At 47.9% G+C, this 25,576-nt stretch overlaps 8 protein-coding genes across 8 annotated transcripts; 5 read left to right on the top strand and 3 right to left on the bottom strand.

Annotated features, from left to right (window-relative positions):
- Positions 1-4,074: 4,074 nt before the first annotated feature.
- Positions 4,075-5,665, top strand: JR316_0005753 (uncharacterized protein; the record flags this gene model as incomplete). The annotated part of the gene is made up of 2 exons (XM_047891508.1): positions 4,075-5,305; positions 5,436-5,665. The coding sequence occupies 2 exons, from the start codon at positions 4,075-4,077 to the stop codon at positions 5,663-5,665; spliced, it is 1,461 nt and encodes a 486-aa protein (XP_047748857.1).
- Positions 5,666-6,668: 1,003 nt separating this feature from the next.
- JR316_0005752 (uncharacterized protein) lies at positions 6,669-7,034 on the top strand (the record flags this gene model as incomplete). Its single annotated transcript, XM_047891507.1, has 3 exons — positions 6,669-6,820; positions 6,881-6,947; positions 7,002-7,034. The coding sequence occupies 3 exons, from the start codon at positions 6,669-6,671 to the stop codon at positions 7,032-7,034; spliced, it is 252 nt and encodes an 83-aa protein (XP_047748856.1).
- A 259-nt stretch (positions 7,035-7,293) lies between these two features.
- Positions 7,294-8,137, top strand: JR316_0005751 (uncharacterized protein; the record flags this gene model as incomplete). The annotated part of the gene is made up of 4 exons (XM_047891506.1): positions 7,294-7,354; positions 7,412-7,536; positions 7,605-7,737; positions 7,806-8,137. The coding sequence occupies 4 exons, from the start codon at positions 7,294-7,296 to the stop codon at positions 8,135-8,137; spliced, it is 651 nt and encodes a 216-aa protein (XP_047748855.1).
- A 2,514-nt stretch (positions 8,138-10,651) lies between these two features.
- On the bottom strand, positions 10,652-13,824 carry JR316_0005750 (uncharacterized protein; the record flags this gene model as incomplete). Its single annotated transcript, XM_047891505.1, has 3 exons — positions 10,652-10,682; positions 11,097-12,209; positions 12,611-13,824. 3 exons carry the CDS (start codon positions 13,822-13,824, stop codon positions 10,652-10,654), a joined length of 2,358 nt encoding a protein of 785 aa, XP_047748854.1.
- A 1,406-nt stretch (positions 13,825-15,230) lies between these two features.
- On the bottom strand, positions 15,231-16,528 carry JR316_0005749 (uncharacterized protein; the record flags this gene model as incomplete). Its single annotated transcript, XM_047891504.1, has 2 exons — positions 15,231-16,083; positions 16,185-16,528. The coding sequence occupies 2 exons, from the start codon at positions 16,526-16,528 to the stop codon at positions 15,231-15,233; spliced, it is 1,197 nt and encodes a 398-aa protein (XP_047748853.1).
- Positions 16,529-16,911: 383 nt separating this feature from the next.
- JR316_0005748 (Eukaryotic translation initiation factor 3 subunit J) lies at positions 16,912-17,958 on the bottom strand (the record flags this gene model as incomplete). Its single annotated transcript, XM_047891503.1, has 4 exons — positions 16,912-16,981; positions 17,040-17,355; positions 17,411-17,678; positions 17,740-17,958. The coding sequence occupies 4 exons, from the start codon at positions 17,956-17,958 to the stop codon at positions 16,912-16,914; spliced, it is 873 nt and encodes a 290-aa protein (XP_047748852.1).
- Positions 17,959-18,231: 273 nt separating this feature from the next.
- JR316_0005747 (uncharacterized protein) lies at positions 18,232-18,959 on the top strand (the record flags this gene model as incomplete). Its single annotated transcript, XM_047891502.1, has 4 exons — positions 18,232-18,248; positions 18,305-18,632; positions 18,682-18,804; positions 18,936-18,959. The coding sequence occupies 4 exons, from the start codon at positions 18,232-18,234 to the stop codon at positions 18,957-18,959; spliced, it is 492 nt and encodes a 163-aa protein (XP_047748851.1).
- A 933-nt stretch (positions 18,960-19,892) lies between these two features.
- On the top strand, positions 19,893-25,553 carry JR316_0005746 (uncharacterized protein; the record flags this gene model as incomplete). The annotated part of the gene is made up of 15 exons (XM_047891501.1): positions 19,893-19,969; positions 20,029-20,410; positions 20,487-20,604; positions 20,657-20,710; positions 20,774-20,910; positions 20,967-21,010; positions 21,121-21,161; positions 21,215-21,267; positions 21,318-21,364; positions 21,421-21,480; positions 21,539-21,743; positions 21,803-21,947; positions 22,007-22,173; positions 22,229-22,242; positions 22,298-25,553. 15 exons carry the CDS (start codon positions 19,893-19,895, stop codon positions 25,551-25,553), a joined length of 4,800 nt encoding a protein of 1,599 aa, XP_047748850.1.
- Positions 25,554-25,576: the final 23 nt, after the last annotated feature.

Here is a 25,576-nt window from a genome sequence, read left to right as displayed (position 1 = left end):
AGAATGCTCAAAGTCCAGCTGGGCAGCTCAAGCCGGATGCTTCATAAAGCCTTCAAGAATCACGACAAAGCAAAAATGACATATTGAAGCCCATGAAATCGCAGGATTATACTCTGTCTGCCTCCGAAATCGGGCAGATTTCTCTCCATAAATGAGTCTGTAATTATGCACAACTCTTTCCGCTAATCTAGCGACACTCTAACAAATTTTGTAGTAATTGAGCCCGAGTGGGGAAAGAAATCAGTACGTAATAATGAGCAAGCGGTTCCATCGCATAAAGTGATAAGGATTAGGATCGCCCAAATGATAGCCCTGTTATCATGGATCTTCAATGGACATCAGTACGTAAGGATAAACCCGAGCTATGACAGTAAACGTGGTGTAGATGCAATGGGGGAAAGGGTAACCAAAATACGCGACAACACCCAAGAACATATGTTTGAGAGCAGAATATATGACAAGGATACGAGGTGAGTGATGTGATGCGCCACCGGTTGTTGAAGAACATCGGCGGCTATCACCGTTTTAACGGAGCCAACACCTCTGTTCATGTCAAGGCGTGATCTTCAGAGCCCTTGGGCCTTGATTTCTCCCTCAGGGATGACCGGTAAGCATTGTAAATCTTGTGATGGCGTCGGTGCGGCCTTGTGCGGTCCTCTTGAGAATTGCGCGTCCAGACGCGAGGACAAGCGAGGTCGAGGCTCCACAGAACTAGACATCGAGGGGTCAGAAAACAACAATGTGAGAACGGTTAGATATTTACTTGGAGATATGCAGAATGCGCCCTTATTTTCCGCTATATACTAGAAGCACTTCGACAGGATGATGACTCGAGTAACAAATGTTGAAAGGGGCGCATTTCGGCGGATGACCCTGATTCGGAGCGGCAAGAACGAGTGTTGGGATACGGAACAATGCCGCCGTAAAACGTCGGGCAATGTGGGTCGATGTGTGGGGCAGTCAAAACGGCATATGTAGGTCCATGCAGGTCCAACTTTATCTGCTGACAAAGTTCTTCACTCCAGAATATAAACCGGCAGTGTTATCGGCAGCAAGATGCAGAAATCAAAAACAGAGAGCTCCGTCTCCCAGAATTTATCTCCGCTATCTCGAAGGAATGCCGAGATACTTTGCCGTGGAAAGGGGATCTTTGAAGGTTCATACATTTCTAGGCTCGTTGATTCAAGATTCCACACTCTCACAGGTTCGGGTCAACATTTACCAAGAGCATCAGCGCAAGAATTATGAAGGAAGATCCAGGATCACAAAGTCAATATTGGCCAAGATCTAACAGATCTTGGGAACGGGGTCATCTTTCGTTGAAGCCTGAAATCCGAATATTTGAAACCGGAAAGAACAGAACAACTCTAATGTGATTCACCTGTCAAAAATTATGGCATGTTCCTGGGGCGATAGAACAGATAATCTTGACGGAAAGACCTTGGTACGCAAAAAACAGGTGTTCGAGAACACCCATCGACTCATTCTGAATGTTGGCCTGTAAAAATCCTCTATAACGACCAAAGGGGCATAGGTCTTGTAACTGCAATTGATTAGAGGCTGTTTTAGAATACCGGACAAGGTCGGGAGGTCGGGCAGGTGAGCGGGCTTCTATCCTTGCAAGAAACATGTGCTACTGTTGGCCCACCTCGAATATCAGTACGTCGCATGCCAGCAGAGCTCATGTTGCTCCCACCTTTAGAAAGGAGAATTCATATGACGTGATCGCGCCGACTTGCACCGAAGAAATATATATCTGGAGGTGTGGATATGCAACCTTTTTACAGTTTCTTTTCAGAGACAAAAGCCTTGTAGAATTCACAAAAAAGTCCGATGCGGTAAGACCGAAAGCTAAAGAATCAGGGCGCACGTGAAGGGACTTGTTGGACGTTTTTAATTAGGAAATGCTTCTGGCAGTGTTCGCGTAACTGCTTTTGGTATCTATATACCCCAGATTTCGATTGGAAAGGCCATGATCATTCAAGTCATACGCAAGCGTGTTCAATCCTATTTCCAGAATAAGTATATGTGAAAAGAAAGATCAGGAGATAAGAAAAAAGAAGCATCGAAATAGATATGTGGCCATGCAGATTGAGTTTAGCTTTTCTCGAATCCCGACAAGTTAAAAGCACCTCAAATGTGAGAGTATATATCATTTTGGCTGCCTTTCTCCATGCGTTCGAGGGCCTTGTGGCAGTGACGGGATATAAACCTGCCGAAAATGAATTAATATTTGACTTACGTTCACGTTTGAAACTTTCAGACACTACTATCTGAGTTTTGCGTATGTAGAGGAACCAGTGTAAATAGACCATACGACCCAATAACGAGAACAAGTAGCTGGAGTTACAGATTTAGTTTTTTTATTTCATATGATGTCAAAACGACGATAATTCTTAGCTGTTATAATTGTAGGTCGTGTCTTGATACGTCGTTACGGATTATGGAGCAAAATTGTGGGTAACCATGTGCTAGAAAAATCATTGGTAATATCGTATGGTCTGTCATGTTCTATTCAGTGTTGAGTGTTATTAGGGACGAGAAAACATGTGTTTGCTCGACATAGAATTTTCTGAAACACCATGGTCAGCAGGTGTCAAATGCTCAACGTAGACCCATAGGAAGAGCGATTGTTCGCCATGGAAGAAGTCTTGGTTCCACCTCGAGCCTTGAGAACGAATGTGTGCGAACTTCTCGGGGTTCTTGCTATGAAAATGAGCAATCATTGTGTTCAATCAGAAAGGCAAAAAAAATGTGCGAATGAATCGACCGGTTGTTGCACATTGTTTTATGTTGAAGTCTACAGTCTACAGGTATGTTCAGTTCCCCCGGATATTCTCCATGGCACCACGGGACTACTTGTACCTTTTCAACTTTTCAACGTTCAACCTCGGTCGTTCAATTCTGTGCAGTAAACGCCCATAAAGGCTCGTTTGGGCTGGTTGATTGCCGAAAAGATTTTAAGCTCGCAGGTCCTCGATGTGTGGTTCCTTTAATTAACGCGGCCGCCGAGGTTAATGGCCAAAAAAATCCTTTTAATCGGTAGAAAAGGTGGAAGAAAATCGATACAACAACTGAATCTGTTCGGGGTTACTGAGCGAGAATATTCCACCAGAAGGCCGACAAAGGCGTGTAGAGTCCAGCCTAAAGTCCCGTTGTCGTCCAAGGAAGATCAAATTTGAGGGATCATTGAATGCATACAAATGGTCCGGGGCACTTAGCAAGTCGGGAATTTAGCCAATGAAATATTGGAACAAATGCTCGAAGAGGGTACGAATCGATGGGGTTTCCAGGTCTCGTGGTCTCAACCAAGAGTATGAACTCAGCAACGCAAGCGGGTGACTCGTCAGACTCGATACAAGTGATCCAATCAGTGTGTGATCACAAACATCCATGGTCTTCAAACCGGAGCCTTATCCACCGAGCAGTGATTCTCAGAGAGCATATGGCATGGCATCTGCAAATGGGTGAACGAGTTAAAGTTGCATGGGCGCATCTTTTGCTGGCATGTGAACCAATCAGACCCACGATTGTTAGCACCTGGACATTTCCGGTGACAGAAAATATCTGCGTTGCCAAAGAGGTAGTGGTAATGGAGCTATCCGCCGGTGGACAGGTTTTTTAAGGTGAGAAGCAAAAAGAGGAAACCTGAAAGACGGCTGGTGATTCGGTGGTGGCCCGTGTATGGAGTCCCTTCGGAATAACAGGGCAGCATAAGGTAGATGAGCTCAAAACGCGCAAGAGTATGGCGAGTATTGGGCACATGCTACAGACAGAGACCCACGTCCATCAGAGCACTTGGACAGAGGAGGCCGATTAGTTGCTCGTCTCAAGAGTTAGGAGGCGAAGCTAAACTGACGAAAACAAAGCATCCGTCCAACATATCCATATAAGGCAAAATTGCACCGCCACAGTATTCACATGCGATCTCTCCCTACCGTTGCTTTCTGACTTTACCCCGCATTGTAAAAATTATACGACATCGACTTTGTTGGTGACGACGACGACGGCGGCGGCAACGGCTACCACACGTCTACGAACACCCTTTTTTCCCTTTCTCCTTCGTCCTTCAACATGCAGTCCCTTCTATCTCCTTCCGAGAGCAATGCTTTTCAGTCTTTTCTCTCGTCTCTCGACTATCCAGAATCAGAAGCCATGTCGATCTCATCATCAGAATGGGCACTCTATAGTTCCAATCCATCAATATATTCCCCACAAGACTCGCAGCATGATCCGGAGGCCAATCCAGAACATCGTGAAGCGTTGACAAAGGCGACAAAGGACCTTATGTCTCTGGATTCCAATTCATGGGACAATGGATCCTCAATGATGGATCACCAATCCACTATGCACCACCAGCGGCGGCACACATATGGAGCAGATGGGCATACAATGTCGCAATATGATCGGGAGGAGCATGAGCGCTTGCTAGTCCACCAGCAGCAGGTGCTGCAGCATCAACGCCAGCACCGGCAACAGCAGCAACAAGAGCAACAAAGACACAACTCCTTCTCCAGTTCACGCGACGTCTTCCCTTTTCTCAATGACAAACCGCAGCAATCCCAGGAACTGCAATATCCAATGCATCCCTCCCATCTACGGCACCAGGTGCCTCCCATGAACACAGTTTCTTCTAGCCATTCCTCACCTACTTCGCCTCAATCTCCATATGGTGGTTTTCATCAATCTCACAACCCGATGACCATCTCTGTACATCCCCCTCAACAGGTCCATATACCTCATCAGCAGCAGCCACAAATACCCTCCGGGTCGCGAAATACACGCTTATCAGCTTCCCGATCGACTCCCGCTGTCACAGCATCAACAGCCTCCCATCAGTCGATACAAAGCGCCTCCGACGCTGGTGCATCCTCCTCTTCGCACCCCCGACTGCCACATGGTATGAACGACGCGTCGGCCAAGCGTCAACGATCATCTACATCTCCTCCTATCCATGGTCAGAGGCCACACGAGCAACAACAGCAGCAATCAGGCCCATCGAAGCAGACTCTGCTGTCGCCGTCGCAGAAGAAGGCAAATCATATACAGTCAGAGCAAAAGCGACGCGCCAATATTCGGAGAGGGTATGAAGCGTTATGCGAGACAGTGCCTGCGTTAAGAGAGGCGATTCGAGAGGAGGAAGAAGCAGAGAGAAACTTGCGGAGTGCTATCAATGGCAATGGCCCCGCGGTTGCACCCAGGAAGAAGAGCAGGAAGAAGAATGCTAAAGACGGAGAGGATAAGGATAAGGATAGACTAGATGGCAGAGCGGGGCCGAGAAGCGAGAACGTGGTGCTGTCAAAGAGTATGTGTTTATATCTTCGATACGCTTTTCCTGATTGTTCCATTACGTTTTTGCTTTGCCTCTTTGATCCTCTTTTCTCTTCATCTTCTTCGCATTACCGCATTCAATCATATTCTAACCATTTTTGTAGCAATCGATCATATCCAAGCACTTCTTTCAGACCGATCAGCTTTGCTAGCGCGTCTGCATCGTGCGCGCTCGTCTTTGCCACCAGGACACCCGGCACTAACACCCATCCTGTCAGACCCTCCGTGGGAGAGAGAATGGAAGGGCGGCGAGGGCAAGCTAGGATGTGAAGACCCCGATGGAGAAGGTGTTAGTGAAGACGACGGCGAGGATGCAGAGCAAACCGTTGGGTAATTAATTGGTGGGTTTAAATGTGGTGGTGGTTATTTTTTTTTCGTCGGACTTTGGAATTGTGCATAATGGAGGGGGTGGATGTCTGATTAAAATGGACTTTAATTGGCGGTTTCCGGATTTTTTTTTTCACAATAGTCATTGGTGCAAAACGTCAGTTTGGCACTTGCAACGCGGACAGCACTGGGTGCTTTTTGTCGTGGGGATTCACGTTGCGAGACTCGTATAATGCCTAAGAGGTCAGTTTTGCTGATGTGCCTTTTTGTACGGTGATTGTTGCTCTTTGTTACTCTAGTCTAATTTTTTCTTTGTCGAAAGCTGCCGAATATGCCACCGACCTCTTGGCCAACACCGTCGATTGGATTTTGCCTCAATGAGGGGTTCACCAATAAAAGGCGCTCTCCGCACAAGACAACTGGAACTCGATAAATTTTAAGATGTCTTGACACGCTGGTTGAAGCAGTCTGCTGTTCTCACGCCTCATCGCCTTTCCGCTGTGGTGCCCAATATGCGAAAAAAGTACAATTCGTTGCACCCAAGAGCACTTGGCACTGGGACATGTATCGCCTCGTCTGGGGTCGTCTCCGGTCACGCTGGTCCAGCGTCTATGTAGTATGTGGGCGTCCAAGTCATCTACGCTAATCGGTCGAGGCCCAGGATCTCTACCACATTCCTTTTTTTGTCTCGCCACACCCCGGATCGTGTCGTTCATGACATATGATAAAGCTGCCTCGAAGGCGTTAATATACTTTAAGTATTATCATATTTTTTAACGTGACCTTTTTTTATCTCTTCATCCTCGGCGTCGCCTCTTCAGAAACTTGCCAGAAAGTCATGTGTTGCTGGCTGAACCGCCACACTGCAGGGCGCACAGTATGACCAGGTTGTCTAAAGTTTGTTGTTCCTTCCGATTCATCGCCTCTCGATTTACCCTGCAAGGACGAACGCCTCTACTTATTGAACCTCAACCATGTTGTGCGTCAATTTCTCATATCGACATTTTCAAATGCATAGCTTTCAAGAGTCTTGGGTTGCGTTTGCGCGCCTTCACGGCATGGCAGATGACAGAGGGCGCTCTCACTTGGGGCAGGCGTTGAAGACACTTCAGTACTTATGCATGGTCATTAACCTGTTCAATGCGGTGCCCGCCATCATTCGGTTAGCAAATGGACGGAATCATTAGTGAACGTGGATCCAGGGTCTACTCATTCTTGACAGCTTTGATCCCGCGGCAGGCTGGGCGCCAGGTCAGCCAGTAGAACCAGACAGTATATGCCTGAAGGTTGTAAGTCGTATTCTGTAAATATCATATGAGAATAGGCTTGACAGAGAAATATAGAACGCAGCGTCTCCGGAAGACTACAAAAAGTAAAATGGCCTTCTCAATCGGGAAATAACCTGTGCAAGTCTGTCTTGAGGCAATTATTGAAGTTGTCTTGGGGAATTTGAGCTTACCGAATGGTGAGCGGTTGGCAGGTACATTAAATCCAAAATGGCTGGGGTGTATTACTCGTTCCTGAGTGCAGACGCGCATAAATAGGACTCTTCCTTCCCTGAGTTCCTCCAGTGCTCTACACCCAGCATCCTACGTCTCTAGTTTAAGTCCATACTCACGTCGCTTGTATATTGTCATGTTGTTTTCATCTGCCGGTGCCCTCGCAGCCGCGACATTATCCTTCGCTGTTTCCTCCAGTAGGTTGTCTCATTGCGCGTTCCTTCTTTCATGGAGTATTTATTCGATTTCTCCAGTCAGTGCTAAGCCAGTACGAATCCCTGGACTACTCTACTCTCGACAACTCGACGGATTTGACCCAGACCAAATCCCATCATCGTGCCTTGCAGGCTCGTGCGCCGACTATTTGGCTGCAATCGGAGTATGTTTCATCGTTCTAGCAATACATGTTCAACCTTTCTGATTCGAAATGTTCTCCTCGCTCATTAGCAACAAAACTGCATGGATCTAGAGTGCATATGCACAGCACAAGTGGCTAAAACACTCGATGCCTGTCAGCAATGTCTCGTTGATGCAAATATTCCTGGTTTAACACAGTCGGATATTGACCAAGCCGTTAAAGGTGCGATACAATACACAGTTATGCTTTTTCTAACACTTACAACGAATTTTCCTGCTTATTTCTACTAGACTTTGTGGATGGCTGCAGCGACGCTGGCCACCCTATCTCCGGCGTCGGTGGGGGCTCCGGAAGCAATACTTCCCTTGGAGGCAGTGGAAGCACTGCCACCAGTCGTACTAGCACCTCTACAAAAACTGCAACTTCGCCTACTGCCACCAATCCGGGTGGTGGAAGCGGTCCGTCAACAGGTACAAACCCAGATACCGACAACGACAACGGCAACGGTGGCAACACTAATGGACCCCAAACAAATCCCTTTAATGGAGCCGTTGATAAAACTATGAACATCGCCCTTGTAACTCTCCTTTGGGTAGGGCTCGGGATGGTGGTCATTGCTTAGAACTACCAGTAGGCTTGGACAATCTTTCCAAATAGTGACGCACCAAATATGACGACCAGTATCTTATATACCAATACCATTTGCCATAATTCCTTGATGATTAGCTTCTCCCAGAAAGTAATGTGATGTTAATATCATGTTGAGTTGAGATCTCCCTTCGGGTGTAATTGAGAAGCAACAAGCGCCCGGCAAATGGTGTGCCATCATTTCCTTGATGAGCCTGTTTGGGACTTGGTCGGTATTTTTAAAAAGCTCTTCCCTCAAATGAAAGAAACGAATTGAATCTCTTCCTATTTCCTCCATTTCTCGGCCACTTCCCATTTGGGATCTTATACGAACAGAAAACCAAAATTCATGTGTTTTGGTGTGCGGTGGTGAACTGTGGTCTCATTCCGACCGGAGACGTCACAAAAGGACCCGGGAAGCTCCCCTATAAGCATGTCCGCCTGGGATCCCAATTTTTGCCCTCAAATCCGCGAGATTTTGGGGCTCAAATCCGCGAAACCGGACAATGCCCGATAGGGGCTTTCCCGATTAGGAATTTTTTTCAGCCCTGCGGGGCGAGCTTGCAAAACCACTCGACGGCTCGACAAGTCATTAATTGATTGCAAAAGAAACATATGGAGTAGATATTTAGGTGTTACAGGCCTCGAGGGGAAGGATTTTGAGGAGGTGGAACCTCCATTACTAGTTATCAGGATAGTGAAGAAATATGTCAGGGTAACAGAGAAAAGACGTCTTCAAGTTTCACCAATATGCTGTATATAGGAAATGTAACCTTGCTTCGATTTACTACTGTGCGTTTCCGTTGATTTCCATCGTCTACCGCTCTTAGATAATAGACGCTGGCCAATCATTGCAATCTAAGCAGGATCCCGGCCCCAAATTTGGCCAACAATTAGCTGCATCTGGGAAAAAATGGTTGCGGCATGCCGCCTTTGAACAATTACTACAGAAGTTTTTTAAAAATATGGGCCTCAAATCCGCCAAACCGGACTTTGTTTGGCCAAAATTTTGCCTGCGGCGCCCTCAAATCCGCGAGAACTGGACAAAGAAATTGCCATTTTTTGGCCTCAAATCCGCGAAAATCCGGACATGCCTGTACGGGAGCTTCCCGGGTCCTGTCACAAACACAATCAAGCATGGTAACTTGGAAACAACCTTACCGACAAAACTCAGCTCAGTTCTTTATAGTCTTCCTTTATGGTCTAGGACGGTATGTTCAATAGTAGGCCCAGCCGAAGCACCCCGCTTTAGCGTGCGCCTTTAACCCACAGTGTGATCTGTGTACCTCACCGTAGAATACAAAATAGACCTTCCACATGGTTTTTAAATTTTATCCATCGCAATCGTTTCAAAGGTTACGTACTAGGTCTTTTGAATGACATCGTGTTTCAATACAGTGCGTATAAAACCTACAAAATGATAGCTTATGAGTGACACCAATACTCCCCGACGAGTCGTCAACAGAGTTATCAAAAGATGCCTTCTTGGAGCAAGTTGTCAGCTGTTGCAACTTTAGCAACTGCTTTATTCTCCACATTAGACGCCGGTAGGTTCCAAATTGACTGCTCGCCACTAAAAAACTAGGCTTTAATTATGGACATCTCATTTTAGCGGACGCTTCTCGTGTAAAGGTTGCCGCATCTCTTACTAATTTATATCCACGCCAGTCTAGTTTGATAGACATTGGAAGCCTCCCTGCTTCTTGCAAATGTCAAGACTTCCTTTCGTACCTCCAAGTGCGTTCATTTATAGAACTATATCTCTATAAAAATGTCTGAATACAGATGTTTTATCACTGGCAGGATCCAATGTGTGGGGCAGATTATGAGTGCATATGCACTAATCCCGGAGTCATGAACGATCTCAAAACTTGCGAGAAATGTGTTGTAGACGCGAATATGGCCAATAAAACTGTAGTCGACGGGAATATAGCGGGTATGCCTTTTGTACAACGTTCTTGGCATTAAGGCTGAAATTGTTGATACAGATTTGATGAGTTCCTGCAACACAACAGGAGAGCCTGACTGGGAAGACCTCAACAATGGTGGCAGTTCTACAGAAATCGCAGTTTCTTCTACCTCACCGCCCGGGGCAATTTCCACAGCAAATATCAGCGCTGGAGCATTAAGGACCCATACCGATATTTTTAGCTTAACGTTTGCTTTAGCTTTGTTCCTTCTCGTATTTTTCTAGAGATATGGGTACTGAGCTGCCCATAATGTATCCACCGCCTGTATCGCCATTTTTTTCTTCTTTTTATTTTTTTGATTTTTGTGCTCCAGTCCACCTGACGGAAAATTGCCCTATGAAATCGCTCAACAGCACATCTCCGTCAAATTTATCAAGAATGGATAATCCTGCAATCTATTACTGCCCCTTTTTCGGTATCTCATCGAGAATTAGGCAATCTAGTAATCAAATTAATTGAAATTGAGTAGAAGATTATTGAGATATCTTTATTTTTGCAACCGTGTGGGCGATGCGCGAAGAGGCTCAATACTCGGAGAATCACTTCACATTCCGCAACATCTCCAACGATCTAGAAACATGATATAAATAATAAATCAGCGTGCACCCGTGGTAACACAGGCGTAAGAAATACTGACTGCACAAATCGTCATGTTTACGACGTCGATTTCGACAGGTAGTTAACCCCTGCAGAATTGAGGTATGGTCCTTTACAATTAGCCCGCAATGTATAATTGTCAATTCTGATATTGGTGATGGTCGGATGGTTCCGTCTATTCCATTGCCAACACTCGATGAGCGACTGCGAACAACATCCACAATAACGTTTCCAGATAGTTTCTGGCACCATCTGAGGTCCAGCCTTTGGAGTGACCGGCAGAGGCACGTTGGCCCATACAATCGTTGAAAGACGATGTCGGATATGTCACTATCATGAATTCCCAAATATTGTAAGCGGGGCAACAAGGCGAGCAACTGGATGTACGTCGTGTCATCAATAGTCAGGTCAACCAGCGCTAGATGGGATAAAGGGGGAGATGAATCCTGCAAGAGGTGAAGAAGCCATTGGCCTGTGTTTGCGTTGACAGCCGCAGCAATTGACCCAGAGACAGTAAGACGTTGAAGTGATGGGGCCCTTATGCGAGGTAAAAGACCAACAATGTCTCCGGGCCCAGATAATGTTAAAGACGTCAGATTAACCAATTCGATCGGTTTCATATGGTCTGCATCTAATAAGAAATCTGTAAGATATGAGAGAGGGACTTCAACAGTGAGCGTTTGAAGATTGGGAAGTGTTTTGAGGAGAGTCACCAAGCTCAAGAGGGACTGATAATATTGAGGGTGAGAGAAAATCTGGTACGGAAGCACCAAAATGAAATGTGTGAGTGAGGTTGGGAGTGAATCGGATACTGGAACAACGTGACCTCCTATACGTATTGATTTAATCTGAGGTGACCACATGAAAGCCTTTTGTATGTTAGTAACCTGCCACTGCTCTCCTGGGTCTATTGTGTGCTCGACAGTCAAATCTATTGTGCGTAACTGAGGAGCAGGCTTGACGCAGGCGGCCAGAAACGCGTTGATGATACCTGGGTTGCGCCCCTTGAGCCTCAAATGTTTCCAACGTGGCATTTCATCAAGGATAGCCCCCATCGCTGGATGGAGAACAAAGCCTTTTAGGTGACTAAGGAGCATTATGTTGATAGTAAGAGGTGTGGGATGAGACTTATTAAGCCACATCTGGATCAGCTCTTTTGGGTGTGATGTGATGAGGAGGTCGCCGTGTATGTATGACCAAAGCGCTGGTAGGCTGGCTACGCGCCTCCACCTACAGCAAACATGAGACAAAACCAAAGGGCCTCGTTTGAGCGATTGTACATCCAGCATATCGTCCAGGACATATTCTTCGAATATATGAACCAATACTTCTGTAGGTAGACGGCTAGCAAGAGCCAACCGTTCTTTGCATACCTGAATATCTGCCAGGCGTTTCTCTTTGAGTAGAAGTAACAGTTGAATTGCTTGATTGTGATTGTCGATCTCTCTGTCTATCGTTTCGACTTCTTGTTTGTACTGGAGCATCGACTGGCGAACGATACTGGGATCCAAATCCGAAATCATTGTCGATTGGCCGTGCGCCAATTAAGAGTCGATTGTCGTTTGAAATGTATGTAGTTCGTTGCAAAGCAATGCGGGTTGAATCAAGCTAGAATATGCCAAATCAAGGCTGGTGCCCGGAGTGCATCACCGGCAACCATGCCGGTTCCGGCTAGTTATCTGCATGTAACTCAGTGTTCTAACATGGATACCTAATGCGCGGTTTACTTACTGTCAAATTTTCAGGCCTTCCAATAAGCAACAAATAGTTCAAAGAGGTGTTGAAAAATATGCTGTCTGGTATTTTCAGTTCTTCAGATGCAAAGATTTACAAGTGGTTGAAGAAACTTTATATCGTACTTTCTGACTGGCGGACAATCCACCAGCAAGACCTGCAAACACGCCTCCGCCTCGCTTCTATGAGCGCCCCTCGAGATCCTACTGCGAACAGCGCTAGAAATATTTTGCTCGTGCACATTCTCGCAGACGCACAACTCCAGTCGTTTCAAGCATCGACGCAGGCCATCTACATTCGATTCGCACAAGATCAACTCCTGCACAGTCGCATCGGATATCGAGCTATTGTGGATGACAAGCTTTTCGAGTGAAGGTAGAAGAGCAAAAATACGAGTGAAGTCTTGGTCGGTGATTTCTGGAACGTTATAAAGCTCCAGGGAATAGATTGGAGGAGGTGAATGAGAAGCCTTGAGAAAGTCGAGAATTGATTTGGCTAGAAGCGGGTTCCTGGACAAGCTGTCTCCAGAACGAGAGATAGTGAGATTTGTGAGGTTAGGGGCACGAATTCGAGGAAGGAACGCAAAGACATTGTCTGCACCCTCCAAAAGTAGTTTCGTCAGGTTCATCATGTCAACATGAGGTGTGCCAATGCTTTCTTTGTCGAAAAACGGGATATTTATGTTGAGAGATTTAAGTTGAGGGAGCTCTTGCAGAAGTTCTACCAAAGCGCCGGTCGATTGAACCATTGTGTATTTCTCTGCAGTGTATTCCAGAGATAAATGGAATATCGATCCACGTAAAGGGATCGTTTCAGTGGTTGCGATGACATTCCGGTCAATGCCAATCCAACATAGGCGTGGGGATCCTGCGAAGCGGTTTCTGAGCTGCTCCAACCTATCAAGAGGATGTTGATAATGCCACCAAGATCCACTTTGCCGTACGGTTACATACACTGTTTCCAGTGCAGGTGCAGGTTCAATCTTATTCAAGAAATAAGAGAGTAATCTAGAGGTCTCGGCGTATATCCGCAGAGTCTTCCAGCGAGATATTTCCTTCATAAGACGTCGAATAGGGTCAAAGTCCGCCCCGGAATCTCGTCCAATGCGAAGCTTAATATTGAGTGGCAAGCCTTGAGACTTTCCCAGCCAAGTTTCCAAAATCGAGGAAAGAGGGTTCCTGCACCCTTCGCAAATATCGATACGAAGTCGTATCCACAGGTTTGGAATGCTCGCGACCTGTCTCCACCAAGAGCATACTTGAGAGAACGCAATTGCGGTCCGTGTGGCTGGGTCGTCATTGGTTGATAAAATAGTGTCCGCTATACATTCTTTAAAAATGATAGTCAAGAGCTCTGGGGGGAAAAATGAGACAATGGCCATCGCGATGTGGGAAGATGTCGTAATTCCTGAGAACTAAATCAGCGTCAGTCTGAGCTTGTCAATGGCAATGATAGTTTTTACTAACGGGTTGAATATTTCTCCTGAGCAATGGTGTAGTGTGTGAAAGCCAAAGTGCGAACACCGAAGACGTTCATTACAGGCTGGTAATAAAGGAGCTCATTCTATCACGGCCGCTCATCATCACTTTTAATTTTATTGAAACCGTCGTCCACTGGAATAAGACCAGCTGGACCCAACCTATTCCAATGGCTTCCGAGTCTGAGACAAAAAGGGAAAGTAAAGACGAGAAAATCGAAGCAATATCGACCTGAAAAGCTGAAATGCATTGACAATTGAGTTATGGAGAAAGAAAAGGCCGCCAAAGTACCGGTAGTGTGCCATTCCAAAGTCTTAAGAAGCAGGGGAGAGTTTCCATAAACGCCAAGGGACACCGGCGTTTCCATAGGTGCGAACAAATGGAGCAGAACTTCCTCGATGAACCAAAGAATCGTGTCTTCTTTTCTAATTTCTTGCCTTAGCGTTCTATCTATGAACTATGAAAATATAGCGCATTTCAACTTCAGGTAGGCGGCCGCCAACCATTGGTTCTAGAAAGTGTAGTCACTGTAACTTCTGTAGCAGTAGCTGAAGACTGTTCTTCAAAGAATGGGTGGAAAAGTCTGACCTGGCCATGTCTTCTAAATCTTCCTCCGCTTTCCATTGTCCACATCGAGTTTATAGTGCCGTTTGACTGTGCTCGGACGACGTCAATGCGAATTTAGAAAGGCGCCTGCAAATGTCTCATCAAGACAGGTGGCACATCGTTGAGTGCAAGATAGAATGCGCGAATTGGCATAGACCCGACTAAGCCTTGGGTTCTTGGGTGTCCATTCAGTGAGATTGTTACAGGGAAAAAGAAAGGGAGATGACGAGACGCGTAAAGTTGGAATGTGAGCTGATGTGAGTTCTGCCAACAATGGGCTTTTCGGGTGTATGTCAGCACAGCCACATATATTCTTCGTCATATCCCCGGCATCGTGTCAAAATCGGCTATTTTATCTACTATGGGCGCCTAGAGGCGCATAGCGCATCGGAACGCGTCAATCTGACGGGGGAGTACAGCATCTCGATATTGGAAGAATGAAACTTAAAAAATTGCAATAAGCCGGGGTATAGAAACAATATATAGTTCCAGTTATATAACCTCCTCTGGTGAAAAAAATTGTCTAATCCACGTTGATTTCCTCGTTACCATCGTTATCAAATGGTCCAGCATGCTAAATGTTATACTTAGCCGAAACATAACCCCAAGAAAGTAACAACACCCACGCAAATGCTTGATATCACCGCCATCCTCTCACATACAATGACCAGTGTTGATTGCCTCGAGTGCCCTCAAATCCTCATCACCAACTAAATGCACATTCTTCCACCGTGATTTGAATCCCGGAAGTTTGTTCTCCACGACCAAGAACACACTTCGCAAGGCGGCTACTGACGACGTCGTAGATGGTCTTCCCATGAACATTTTCACAATTGATCAGATCGAGCCGCTTTAGCAATTGACAAAACTTGTCCGAACCGTTCATGTTGAGAGTCTCTAAAGCAATGTCCGAGATCGTGCTGTTACGGATGACGAGCGTTTGGAGCAAAGGCAACAAGCCAAATATGCGGGCGTAATCTTCCTCTTTGATACTCTGGACGCCGTTTAGCTCCAACTCAGAAATCGGAGGCAAATGGGAAAGCGTCAAGAAGTCAAGCACGCATTTTCCCGCCTGCTCGTTTGCGGTCACATCGTCTTCTGTAGACCGGCAGATCTTGAGGCCCTTAAGGTTCGGCGCGCGTATGCGGGGCAAGAACGCTAGTAGATTGTCCGATTCCGATATTGTTAACTCCTGCAGCTCCTCCAGTTCGACTCCCAATGTAGTGTATACATCACTCGGGTCCTCAGCATTCATGGGGACACGCAGCGCCAGGGAGCGCAGTACTGGCCTCAGCTCCTGTAGCAAGAGTACCATTGCCCCAGCCGAGCGCATGCTATGGTAGTCCTCGCCGGCGTACTCCAGCGCCAGATGACTCTGTGATTTATGCACGGAAATCGCTTTATTATTGACATCCTCATCCTCATCTCCATCTCTCGCGGTCGCCGCGAGCATGTTTCCACAATACCACACAGTCTGGAGGCGCGGTGCTAGGGAGAAGCACGAGCGTAGCAGCTCGAGGTTCCACAATGGGTTGCCGTGCGTCTGAGACCGCGCTCTATCCCACACCTGGATAGATACCTGCCTCAGGCACTCGCCGCCCTCGTGAACTCATCAAATTGTCTCGACCTCTTGCTGTTAACGGTCAAGGTTCTCCACCTTCCGATATGCTTTAAGAGTGCATTCTCTATGGCACCCCTCCCGGAACAGTATTTCCCCATGTGCATTACGATATCGAGCGGTTCGTCTCGAGAGTTGGTGAGCCAAAAGTTGAGCATGGGGTAAACCGGTGTGCGGCCTTGCGAATCAGGTACATGGATGTGCAGGCGTGTCCATGCATTGGACCTTTTCTTGAGCCGGGTGGATATCTTGTGCCATAGTGTGCAGACTTCGGAGACGGCGAAGAAGGTATTTTTCGTGTCTACCGATAAAATGGTCCCTGAAAGATACTCTTCGAAGATGGCGTCTAAAATTTCTGGAGGGAAACGTGCGTTGATGGCCATTTCTTATGATTGAAGCTTGAAAATAAGCGACGATGTGTGTCGCTTTTGGTGAGGACTCAGGAATGCGGCAACGAGGTTGCGATGTGATCAAACAAACATCAGACAAGTAGCCGTCGGGTCGAAAAGTGAAAGCACAGCCACCATCATATCGCTCAGGATCCCGTCATCTAATCTACTAATGGGCGCCTATGGACCCCAACGGATCAGAAATGGGTCCACAGGTATGTTGAACCAAAGAAAAAGATTCATTGAAGCAACCAAAAAATTACTACTGATCCGAAATTTTACGGATGACATGAGCACCAGGACCCTCAGGTCCTAATCCCAACATCGCCGCAGGCATTCCGATACCAGTATTGTCTGAGTAGGGTAGGTAAAGAATTTTACATGAAGTCATCGGCATTGGTGCCAAAGTCATCCAATGCCTCGTCGTAGAGCTCCGTATCTTTTGCTCTGAAAAGTTCATAAGTTTCATATTGATGTGATAGAAATGCACAGAATGGACGCGTACCTTGCCAATGACTTGGTTCCACCCAGCCCTGGTTTGCTGGCTCCCTTCGGTTTTTTCTTCCCACTGGCCTTGTCACGCTGTTCCTTCTGCTTTTCGTTCGCCAGGGTTGTTAGGCCGCTGGCTACCTTGCGGACTTCAACATCCTTCAGTGGCGCGGCAAGTGCACGAGCGTGGTGCTCAACAAAGGTGTGGTATAATGGCTTGCTGTGATGTTTCTTGATGATAAATTCAATAATTCGATCAGATAGAACAACGAAGTCCTCCTTTGTTCGTGGTTGGAAGGATATTAGTGAGTCAAGTTCTGATGAAGAAGTTCCTATATATAACAAGATGTAAGTAGATGATGAAGATGAATCTGAAAGTAAGCGTACCTCCGAGAGCAGCAGCACCGAGCAAATCGGCAGCATTGTTGAGATCAGCCTTGAGCTCTCGCTCTTTGTCTAAACGCGCTTTCTCCCTGGGATCAAGAACGGCATCTGAGTCGTAGTCGTCTGAACCAGTCGAGCCATCTTTCTTGTTCGCCTTTGCGGCTTCCTTCTCGGCAAGTTTGGCTTTAAGGGTGCCCTTCTTCTTGGGTGGAGCGACGACGGGTTTGACCTCCTCTTCTGACTCTTCCTCGGAAGACTCCTCCCAATCACTCTTGATTGTCATAATTAGTCGCCGCGCACAAATATAAGCTCCAATCGGATACTTTACTTACCACAGGGTCAGATTCTTCTTCGTCTTCGCCTTCCCACTTCTTTTTAGCGGGAACTACTGCTGGTTTCTTTGCCGCTGGGGGAGGCGCGGGGGTTACTTTGGCGGCCGGAGCGGTGGGTTTTCCTTTCACTGAAGGCTCGCTATCTGATGATTCTTCTGTTGCCCGAGGTGCCTTTGTGAGCCATTCGATGAGCTTGGACAAGAATGAAGTGAGAAACATTACCCCAGTCTGACATATCGGATGTTGTACAGTGTGTACTTGTAGCTGTGGGAGTTTTGGATGCAAGGGAGAGAAATGGATCTCGAAAAGTTATACGGTGGTATAGTTTTGAAGAGAACGAGCCGATTGAGATCGGGTTCAGGGTTTGCGCATCGGCTATCTCCGTTGATCACGCCCCTTTGGTCGCTGCGCCGAGCGTTCTGAACTTTGGAACGACATCAAGGTGGCGCCTTTCGTTTCTTCTAACGACCCAAGTTCTAAGCCTTTGGAACGATGTCAAAAGCATCGAGGTGTTTTTTGTTTATTTTTATGTCAGGATCGACATTAACCAACTACTTTTTGCTAGTGCGCGTCTTTTAAAGCTCGCTTTGCCTCTGGTGAAGACACACGGCTTCACTCGGGCAGCCCTCGCGCGATCTGTGCTCGCGTTACCTGAGGGTGAAGCACATACAGTGCCTCTCTCCGATACTGCTGTCTCAGCTCTCTTCGGGAATGGCGACACCGCACGGCGGACACTAATTGACGCATGGATGAAAGAAGGGCTTCGACATATGTCTTCAGTGTCAGCTTCAAATGTCTCGGATTCAACTAATAGTATGAAGAGGGCTTCGCTCCGAGATGTTCTACGTGCGCGTTTGGACTATAATGAGCCTGTGCTTGCGCATCTCCCAGAGGTTTGTCAGTATTATCTGAACGACAATGATTTGACAGAAGGCTTTTTAGGCATTCGCTTTGTTGGCTTCGCCAAAATACGGTATTCCGCCTTTGGACCCGACACCTGCGCTCAAACATGCGGCGAGTGTAGCGGATGAAGCTTGCTATGTAGCAGGGGACCAATCGCTCCAAGTATGTTTTTAACCTACTTTTAACTTGGTTGTATTCACGCTATGTTGTAGTTGGATTGGTATGCGAAACGCGCGTCGTTGGCCGTGATATATGCTGCGTCAGGTAGAACACTAGCTAATTTTCATCTTTAGCGTATATCTGATGCATTTACATGACAGAGTTGCACCAACTAACATCACCGCATACCGCATATGCGTTCCTTGATTCTTTGTTTGAGACATCTTCGAATCTGAAATCCTCCTTGGGCGAAATTGGCTTGTACTCTGACTATGTTTTCAGAAGCTGGAAAGGCATCATTAAAAGCTCAGGTGTCTTTCTGTGATAACACGCATATTGAGTTTGAAGGCTCTCTTTGAATGAACTGTCATGCCTCTATGGTGAACTGACAAAACTGGTACTCTTCCATTCCATTTTATAACCTTCCGGCAAGTCAAATGTCCGGCGGTCTGTTATCATGCTCGTCCAGTAGCCCATACATATGTCTTCTAATAGAACTAACGTTAAATGCCTGTTTGAGCGGAGACTGAGAGGGATTGTTCCGGGAACCCAAAACAGGGCGAGTGGGTTCGGTAGCCGGAGGCGGAACGCTTGGGAAACACATCAAGAATGTCAACCTCGTGTAACGCCTCGTGCAAAAATTTCTCTTCTGTACAATAACTATCCCGGAGTGCCCCTCCACTGTATTTCTCCCCCCCACTCATCTCTGTATAGTAGAAGTACTTGTGCTGCCGCCCCGTGTGCTGGGTTATGGTGCACATGAAGCACGCAGCCGATACCCGAAAGCCCTATAGCGGCCTATCACGATCACTCGTTATTGCGATCGACGTTGGAACGACGTTTAGTGGAGTACGTATGCGGCCACTGCGCAGGCGAATCGTGCACTCACACCCGCTCTTCTAGGTGTCCTATGCGATTCTTGAACCGGGAGAGATTCCTAAGATTCACGGTGTAACGAGGTACGGACGTCCCTGCTCGCTCTTGCTGTTCGCGGGACTGATATCCGTGATGGCAGGTTTCCTGGACAGGAGCATGTTGCGGGAAACTCAAAGATACCGTCTGTAATATACTACGACAAGAATGGAGCCATTATGGCTGCAGGCGCAGAGGCCGACTCTAGCGCCGTCGTCGCTCAAGCTGAGGACGAGGGTTGGATCAAGGCAGAATTGTACGCCCTCCCCTCCGCCTTAATCCCTACCCGATACGATACGATAACCCCACCTACAGATTCAAACTACGCCTCCGCCCGCGCACCATGCAGCTCAACATGAACGGGATGCGGCTCACGCCGCTACCGCGGCGCAAAACGCCTGTGCACGTCTTCGGCGACTATCTGGCATACCTGTACAGCTGCACGCGGTCATTTATCTGCGATACACATGCGAATGGGACTGCGCTGTGGAATGCGGTCGAGCCAGACATTCAGTTTGTGCTGAGCCACCCGAACGGCTGGGAGGGCCCACAGCAGACGCGCATGCGTAATGCGGCGGTGTATGGACGTTTGGTGCCGGATACGGATGCGGGGCGCGCAAGGATCCGGTTCGTGACGGAGGGCGAGGCGAGCTTGCATGCATGTGTGTTGAGTGGGCTCGCGGGGGATGTGCTGTCGGTGAGTGCGAGCTCTGGTTCTTGAGCGTTTGATGTTCTTGAGGGCTCGTGCTGATAATGTCTGCTTCTATATTCAGAATCCGTCTAAACATGGATTTTTAATTGCGGATGCGGGAGGTGGAACGCTAGATATAAGTGCATATGCGATCAAAGGAACATCACCTCTGGCAATGGAGGAAATTGCACCCCCAGATTGTGAGCTCACAGATATCTTATTCCATGACGAACATTCACACTATCTATTAAGGTATATTCGCAGGCTCTGTGTTCGTTAGCAGGAGGGCTAGAGAATTCCTAGAAGGTGCAACCTTGTGATCGCCGATATTCAAATTCCTTGAACTGATAATCAATCATTGTATTGTAGACAAACTCAGGCACTCTAAATACGGTACCCCTGACTCTGTCGACCACATCACACGCCGATTCGACGAGACAACGAAACGGCTTTTTAGAGATCGCAATGAACTTCAGTTCATTCCTTTTGGGTCGCCTTTGGACAAGGTGGGTCATTGGAACGCTCGCGTGTGTGTAATTTAAGTTTCTGACAATGGGTGTAGGACTCGGCTGTAGGAATTAGATCAGGACAGTTGCGATTGACTGGGTGAGTATTGCCGCGTCTTTCATATCCGGATGGTTCTAATCCCAACGTTCATTACAGAAATGAAGGTGCGACTCTGATCCTTATTAACCGCAATCTGGATATTTTCTTAGCGCATGCGCAGTTGCAAACCTTTTCGAACCTTCCGTCGATGGTGAGCCCATCGCATCCACCTCGTGCCGGCATTTTGATCTAATCTTTTTCTAGCTGCCGTAACCTGCATTAAGAAGCAAATAGATGCATCGAATGGGATGATTAGGGTTATTCCTTTGTCTGATATGCACGTGCGCCTCTGACTATTATCTCGCAGTCTGTTTTCCTCGTCGGAGGTTACGCAGCTTCTCCGTGGTTATTTGGGTACGAGTGACTTTTACCAGTGTTTGAGATGGAGAAAGTTTAAACGGTCAACGTAGACAACTTCAAGAGCGACTGGCACCATATAGAGTCACAGTTAGTCGACCAGACACACAAACGTACGTTTTGTTTGATTTATCACAAAGTTGATGATGCTCATTCATGTTCCAATACCAGATCGAAAGCGGTCGCTGATGGAGCTGTTGGCTTCTACTGCGACCACCATGTCTCTGCGCGCATGTCCAAATTCATGTACGGTGTCGAATTCCTGCGCGAGCTCGACCCGAACGACCCAGACCACGTCCAGCGGAAAGAAAAACTATGCGAACTTCCATCCGGCCCCAAATTGTTACCCGATGCCTTTGATTGTATTCTCGCCCGGGTGAGCTTTTGTAGTTCTCCTTTTGCTCTATGGCGTGTGCTGATGGTTTTGGCGTGCAGAGCGTGAAAGTCAAAGAGTCGACTGTGTTTACGCGAAAGTATTGTACTGAACTTACGAATTTGTCTATGCTCTCTGTCTTTGAAGTAGAAATTTGGTGCTATAGAGGGGGAAATGTTGTTCCCAAATGGATTAATAGAGGTGATGGTAGGTTATCTTCTGATACTCCAGAAATTTGAAAGTTTGACTGATTTTCTCACTTATAGACGATTTTTCGACGTTGTGTGTTGTCCAGGCAGACTTGTCGCTGCTCAGCGGGAGCGCGGAGCCTAAGATGGGGAAGAATGGAAAGAAATACTGGACCATTGTGTTTTCTGTTGAAATCCACTTTGGACTTACGGAGTTCAAAGCGAGGATCAAATGGATGGACAATGTAAGTTATTTATTCTTCTGTTTTGGTCGTATAAAGTTTAACATTTTCCTTACAGGGGCAAGTCAAATAGTAAGTTTTTCCTACGTCGATCGTATACACTTCTCATAACTAACACGCGTTGCAGTGGTCCTGCAGTTATTGTCTACAACGAACGCGGGCATCGCCTAGAAGACGACGATATTGATGTGTACCCTGAAGATGACATGGTTACAAATGGTACCCGTACCGAACGCTTACGCTCAGACACAAGCTCTCGCTCTCGCACCCCGGTGGATTCATATTACCCTCCAGGAGGTGGTAGCAGCAGCAGCCGGCGCAGCTCCAATGTGCCTGATGTCTCTCGTATGGAACGAAGCAGCTCGAAAGGATACCCTCCATCAGTCACACCTTCTCAGCGAAGTGCTGCTTATCCTCCTTCTCATGACGCTCGACGAAGTAGTGACATTGAGCGCTCAGGAAGCGATTCTGATAGAAGAAAAGGAAGGGAGAGGGAAAGCCAGTATAGCCGAGACGATAGAGATAGAGGTTTCAGCAACGGACCTGGCTCTGCGACCCCTGTCGAGCGCACACGCAGCAGTGCGTATGGAGCACCGTCTATTGCCAAAGTTCAGAGCACCAATGGCGGTGGTGATTTATTGTCGTCGAATTGGCAGCCACCACCTTCCACTTCTGCTCCGCCCTCCCGCCCGCCAAGTGTTCATCCTGCTCAGCCATCTCGCCCTCCGAGCGTTCATCCTGGACAGCAACCATCGCGGCCTCCTAGTGTGTACCCTGCTCAATCTCGATCGCCCACCATCAACCCTCCTCACTCGCGGTCACCTTCAATGTATGGATCTCCGGCTGGTGGTGAATATTCACAACCACAAGACTTATCAGCTGCCCCGCCGTCTGCTGTTGAAGAACGTAGGCAAAGCCATGTGTGGGACGCCCCTCAACCAGGCGTCTCGGATGTCGTTCCAGAGCGATCAAGCTCTCCTTATGTGGACCGACCCAAATCGCCTTTCGCTCAGGAACAGCCACATAGCCAGCCAAGGTCACCCTTTATCCCTGAGCAACCGCTTGACCGTCCTAAATCAGCGTTCGGTCATGACATTGCTGCCCCCCCTGCACGCACTTCGTCGCCTTTTATCGACCGTCCCAAGAGCGGTGTCGAAGGCTCGTTCTACGAAAAGCCTCGATCTGCATTTGGTGATCCTCAACACAATGTCTTTGCGGATGACCCACCGCCTCCAGCTATGTTTGGTGATTCTGGTCCTGCTGCTCAGGTTGGCGTCGGCGCCGACTCTCTGTTCGGTAATCCTTCTCCTGCTGCTGTATTTGATACCACAACTCCCACTGCCGACGATGGATGGGGCTTTGCGGTCTCGAAATCGCCTTCGGCTGCAACAACCGCTACCACCAAATCTGGGAAAAAGAAGAAAGGATCGGCGGCCAACACCGCAGCTGCATCTCCTGCAGCTACACCTGTTGCCTCTGCTCCTGCGAGTGGTCTGGCTTCTCGTGCATCCCCGTTGTTCGGTGCAAACAAGTCGCCATTTGGCCAAGCAGCGGATAACCTTAATGAAGAGCCTTCAAGTGCTGCTGCCCCTGTAGAATCATCATCTCCTGCTGGTTTGGGCTGGGGATCAGGATCGAAAGCACCCTCGCCGAAGAAGTCGCCGTTTGGTAACACCATTGATGCTCTTCACGAGGAGGTACCTGTCGCCTCTGCAGTGACAAGTTCACCATTCGCCAGTGGCGGCGGCGGCCTTTGGGGATCAAAGGCACCCTCGCCTTTCGAGAAGAAGGACAAGCCACTTAGTCCACTCAATCCTGCGTCTCAGATTCATACCCCGGCTGCAGCCACGACACCCGCCAATGACTTCGACTGGGGTTTCACAGAGAATAAAGGCACCTCTGCCGTCGATAGTTGGGGACTTGGAGAGCATAAAGAACCAGCTGGAGGAGATAGCTGGGGATTCAACGACAACAACAAGGGCTCTGGAGGTGGAGATGGGTGGAATGATATTGGATTAGGAGATCAATCGCAACCAAAGGCACCTTCGCGCGCCCCGTCGCCTCAGCCAAAGGCTATTTCGCGCGCGCCGACACCTCAACCTGATCCAGCGCCACGGGTGCCTACTCCTCAGCCCGAGCCTCCAGTAGAGGTCGCGACCCCTGTTGAGGAAGTCAAGGAAACTACTGTCACTGGCAAGAAGAAGAAGAAGAAAGGCAATGCCGCTAGTGCTGCGGCGAGTCCTATTGCGGCGACCAAGTCTCAGCAAGCACAGGAGGCACCTGAGAAAGAGGCGGAGGCTAAGAAAGCAGAAGAAGAAGCAAAGAAGGCAGAGGAAGAGGCACAGAAAGCGGCGGAGGCTGAGAAAGCAAAGGCAGAGCAAGAAAGACTTGAAAAAGAAGCGGCGGAGGCGGAGAAGAAGTTGCTTGAGGAACTTGCAGAACTAGAGAAACAGGAGGCTGAAGCTGCCAGATTGGCCGAAGAGGCCGAGAAAGAGCGTAAGGCTAAAGCTGAGCAGGAAGAAAAGGAGAAGGCTGCCAAGGAAAAGGAGGAGAAAGAGAAAGCAGAAAAGGCTGAACAAGAGAAGGCTGAAAAGGAAAAGGCAGATGCTGGATTCAATGCACCTATTTCATCATTCGGCAATGTCGCCACCCTTTCCTCTGGTGGGCTTTTCTCTTCGTCTTCTCTTAATCCTCCAGACAAACCATGGTTATCAACAGATACTGGCGGCGGAGACGACAGCTGGGGTGGCTGGGGCACTCCAGTTACCACCAGCAAGAAGAAGAAAGGATCCAAAGCTTCTACACCTGTGGTCACCAGTCCACCTTCAGCTTTCGGCTCGGGCTTAGGCGGCTGGGGATCCTTCGGCGCGTCGTTGAGCGCCGATAAACCAGCTTCACCAAAACCATCTCCTAAACCGTCCCCCGTGGAGTTACCGGCAACTGAGACGTTCAACTTTGGTTCTTCTGGACCCAACCTTGACTTTGGATTTGGTGGTATAGGGAAAACGGCCTCCAAACCTCCTTCGAGAGTGCCATCACGAGCACCCTCTCCTGCTCCTGCTCCTGCTGCTGAAGCACCTGCTGCAGAACCAGAGGCTACTCCAGCTGATCCCTCCGATCCTCAAGATATAGTTAGTCCCATTGAAGAAAACAAAGGAGATGCAGAGGGCGAAGAGAAGGCTGAGGAAGCAGATACTGGGGCCGCCACTGGAAGCAAGAAGAAGAAGAAAAAGAAGGGTGCAGCAGGAGGTGCAGCAGATACGCCTACGGCCGAGCCAGAGACGCCAGTTGTCGAATCTCCTGTTGTGGCTGAAGCCGAACCTGAACAAGCTGCTGCCGCTGTAACCACTGGTGGTGGAAAGAAGAAGAAGAAAAAGAAATAAGCTGGCATTATTTCTGCGACCGA

The sequence above is a fragment of the Psilocybe cubensis genome, chromosome 5 (assembly GCF_017499595.1).
Source record: "Psilocybe cubensis strain MGC-MH-2018 chromosome 5, whole genome shotgun sequence".
Lineage (NCBI taxonomy): Eukaryota > Fungi > Basidiomycota > Agaricomycetes > Agaricales > Agrocybaceae > Psilocybe > Psilocybe cubensis.
This window is presented reverse-complemented; position numbering and strand designations above follow the sequence as displayed.